General features: G+C 45.5%; 1 protein-coding gene across 1 annotated transcript; it reads right to left on the reverse strand.

The window, feature by feature from the left end:
* Positions 1 to 336: 336 nt before the first annotated feature.
* Positions 337 to 1,702, reverse strand: LOC125538312 (gamma-gliadin-like). The gene has a single exon (XM_048701600.1). The coding sequence runs from the start codon at positions 1,613 to 1,615 to the stop codon at positions 497 to 499; it is 1,119 nt and encodes a 372-aa protein (XP_048557557.1). The 5' UTR covers positions 1,616 to 1,702; the 3' UTR covers positions 337 to 496.
* Positions 1,703 to 3,806: the final 2,104 nt, after the last annotated feature.

Raw genomic sequence — 3,806 nt, forward strand, 5'->3', positions numbered from 1 at the left:
ACACCCAGACCAAAGATCGGTCACCATATCTCCATATCTTTAACCATATGTCGCGTCATATGCACCTCGACTGTTGTAAAAATATTGTGTTTATGTACACTCTAGAATCATATCATACAAGAAGGTCACAAAATTCATATGGCTAGCTACCGAAGAGATAATTTACATTTACTCATTAGTTTGTATTACTTCAATTTAAACCAAGTTTCACATCCATTAGTTATGTTAGGTTCATATGACTTCACTTCATAAATAGGTAGATAATGCATAAGACTGAGATTGTAGTTAGGGATGAAAATTTAAATGTGGCATGAATGTAAAATTACTAGCAAAGTCTTTGTGACAAGAACTTTCTTTGTCTTTTATTCCCATGTTTGAACTAGTATAGGTCGGGGTTACACATGATGGTGCACATCACTTTATTTATCATCGTTACATTGAACGCTCATTGACTAAACAACGATGATCCATCCATCTTGCATTACAGGTCTTCATTTCATTGGCCACCAAAGCTTGTTACACTACTCCCAGATGGTTGTTGTTGTTGTAGATAAGGTTGTTGAGGTTGGTGTGGTTGCTGGGGGGATGGTTGTTGGGGTTGCTGGGAAATTATTTGTTCTGCTTGCTGGGGTAATGGTTGTTGGGGCTGGATAAATGATTGTTGTGGTTGTTGGGGTTGCTGGGGTAATGGTTGTTGCGGTTGCAAGATGGATGGTTGTTGGGATTGCCGGGGTTGGGGCTGGGGAAATGATTGTTGTGATTGTTGGGGTTGCTGGGGAAATGGTTGTAGGGGGAGTAGTTGTTGTGATTGTTGGGGGAATGGTTGTTCAGGCTGGGGAAATGGTTGTTGCGGTTGCTGCGGGAATGGTTGTTGCAGTTGTTGGGGGAATGGTTGTTGCAGTTGTAGAGGAAATACTTGTTGTGGTTGCTGGGGAATTGGTTGTTGGGGTTGGGGAAATGGTTGTTGTGGTTGCCAGGGGAACTGTTGGTGGGGCTGGGGAAAAGCTTGTTGTGGTTGTTGGGGGAATGGTTGTTGTGGTTGCAGGGGGGTTGGTTGTTGGGGCTGGGGAAATTGTTGTTGGGGTTGGTGAGGGAATGGTTGTTGGGGCTGGTGAAATGGTTGTTGCGGTTGCAGGGGGAATGGTTGTTGGGATTGCTGGGGAATTATTTGTTCTGGTTGTTGGGGGAATGGTAGTTGCGGCTGGGGAAATGGTTGTTGTGGTTGTAGAGGGAATGGTTGTTGTGGTTGCCAGGGAAATGGTTGTTGGGGCTGTGGAAAAGGTTGTTGTGGTTGTTGGGGTTGCTGGGGAAATGGTTGTTGTGGTTGTAGGGGGATCGGTTGTTGGGGCTGGGGAAATGGTTGTTGTGGTTGCTGAGAGAATTGTTGTTGGATTGTGGGAAATGGTTGTTGCGATGAATATGGTTGTTGTGGTGGATATGGTTGTTGTGGATATGGCTGCTGCGGATATGATTGTTGTGTTGGAAATGGTTGTTGTTGATGGAAAAATGATTGTTGGGGTGACTGTAACTCTTTGTTGCTAGGGTTTAGCTGCCTAGCGGCAGTGGCGATGTTCATCACCATGCCAAGGAGGACAAAGATGAGGAGGGTCTTCATGTTGGATTTCTATTTACTACTGCTTGCTTGTCTTTGATGTTTGTGGTCTAGGTGCGTGAAGTTTGGATGATGGAAGGTGGCCTTGATGGTGTATGTGTATTTATAGTTGTCATGGCATGGTTTCTTTTCATCTTTGCATCCGCTTTTTGAAAAAGTGCACCAATGCTTATCCAACTAATCATTTGGTATGTTGTGTTTGGTGGCACTACTTATTAGCGAGATTTTGGATTTTCATGATAGTTGCTTTTTGTTGCACATATCATCTGGTTATAAAGAATGTTGGATAACGACCAATGACTCATCTTCTTCACTTTACACTGCAAACATTTATCTAAATTTTGTCCCTTTTTGAAATTTAGTTTGTGAAGCTCTACATGATGTTAGGCTTATCCATATGGACATAGCTTGAGTGGAATTAAGTTCATAAGCTTGCGTGCGTCATTATGATGGATTACACTATTATTGTGAAGATTGTTCTAGAAACTTTCTTTCCAAAAGTAACTTTATGTTTTTTGCCCAATATGATTCTAAGACAGATAACCAAACATGACTCATCAAATAACCAGATAAACCAAGTAGCAAGTTGAGGGTTATAAGTTATAACGTGGACTTTTTATCTAAGATACACCATCTTGTCTTGCATGCTTTGTGGACTTGAAAATCACCTAGCAATTTTGATGCAACTGAAACAAAAGTAGACCGGAAAGATAAGCAAAACGAACTGAGAATACTATAATGATAAATAGTAAGATACTGCATACATCTATATCTTTCAATCCTCACAGTCTTCCTCATCCCTATCATCTCTTTATTGGCTACTTTCATTGTAGTCATCTGTTAAATAAAAGGGTTTTCTATTTCTATGCCCTTGGTTGGTTCGTTTTGCTCAGTTTTTACCCTGGCAACTAACGTTGCTCACTTTTGCCCTCCCTACTCCACCAGGTGCTCACAAAAAGCCCCAGCGGAGCATTTCCATCCGGTCAAAGTCTTTGATCGTTACCTCCTAACTAGTGGGGTCGCTCTACTCTCTCTCTCTCACCATAGTGGGTGTCGCGGTAGGGGTCGAGGCAACTTATGACTAGTGGGGTCGCGTAATATCCTGACAGGTGGGGTCGCTCCACTCTCTCTCACCATAGTGGTGATGCGGTAGAATCCTGGCATGTGGGAGCGACGCAACTTATGACATGTGGGGCCGCTTGATACCCTGGCAGGTGGGGTAATGCCACTCTCTCCCCACAGTGCTGACGCGGTAAGATCCTGACTTGTGGGGCCGAGGCAACTTATGACAGGTGGGGTATATTCTCTTTATATTTTGTCAATGGCCGACCACGCACGGCCTCGAGCACCTTCCCCACGGAGCAGCCACAGCCATGGCTGCAGCTTGCTTGCATCGACGGATCTGATTCCTACACCTACCAGTGGCCAGCGGCGGTGCACATCCGCCACGGCACCAGCATTATTTCTCTGCCTACATTGTCCCTCAAGGCCAACATACCGCACGCAGAGCTGCCACCCCACCCCGCCGTCGAAGACAACCACCGGCATTATTTCTTAGTTAGCTCTCGGATCCTGATCCCCCTTATTCAAGCGCTTCTGAACCCAGCTTGAGTCCAGCTCTTTCGGTTGTTTTTCTGAACCTTGATATATATTTCCTGATGATTGGTACAGCTGAAGTGTTCGATGGAGGACCTATCGGAGGCTCTGCTGACTGAGATTCTCAAGAGGATCACCAGGACAAGTGATCTCAATTCTCTTTCCCTTGTGTCAAAGCAGCTCTACAAGATAGAGGGGAATCAGAGGGATGCTATCCGTGTTGGTTCTGTTGGGAATATTAGCACTTTTTCGATTAGACTTATCCCCGAGTAAACAGTAAGCATGGCATAAAAGGTATGCATCTCATAGCGATACCTAAGCATACTAGCACGTACAGAACATAGAATCGAACCATCTATGAGCAGCACATATACGGCTAGCATAAGTACGAGTAAACGAGGGATGAACAGATCATACCCTCCGGTTGGCCAGGCCAACGCGGCGGCGGCAGCAGCAGCCTCGGTGTCGTCCGCGGCCTTCTTCTTGGAGGCGGCGTCGTTGGCCATGGTGACGATGCAGGGGAAGTAGTGGAAGCAGAGGCGGACGAAGTTGGGGACGGATCGGGAGCAGTCGCGTCGAGACGCTCCCCAAAAACCTT

The sequence above is a fragment of the Triticum urartu genome, chromosome 1 (genome assembly GCF_003073215.2).
Source record: "Triticum urartu cultivar G1812 chromosome 1, Tu2.1, whole genome shotgun sequence".
Classification (NCBI taxonomy): domain Eukaryota; kingdom Viridiplantae; phylum Streptophyta; class Magnoliopsida; order Poales; family Poaceae; genus Triticum; species Triticum urartu.

Excerpts from the sequence above, each read along its gene's own strand:
- LOC125538312 (XM_048701600.1), bottom strand. The coding sequence starts at position 1,615 with ATGAAGACCCTCCTCATCTTTGTCCTCCTTGGCATGGTGATGAACATC.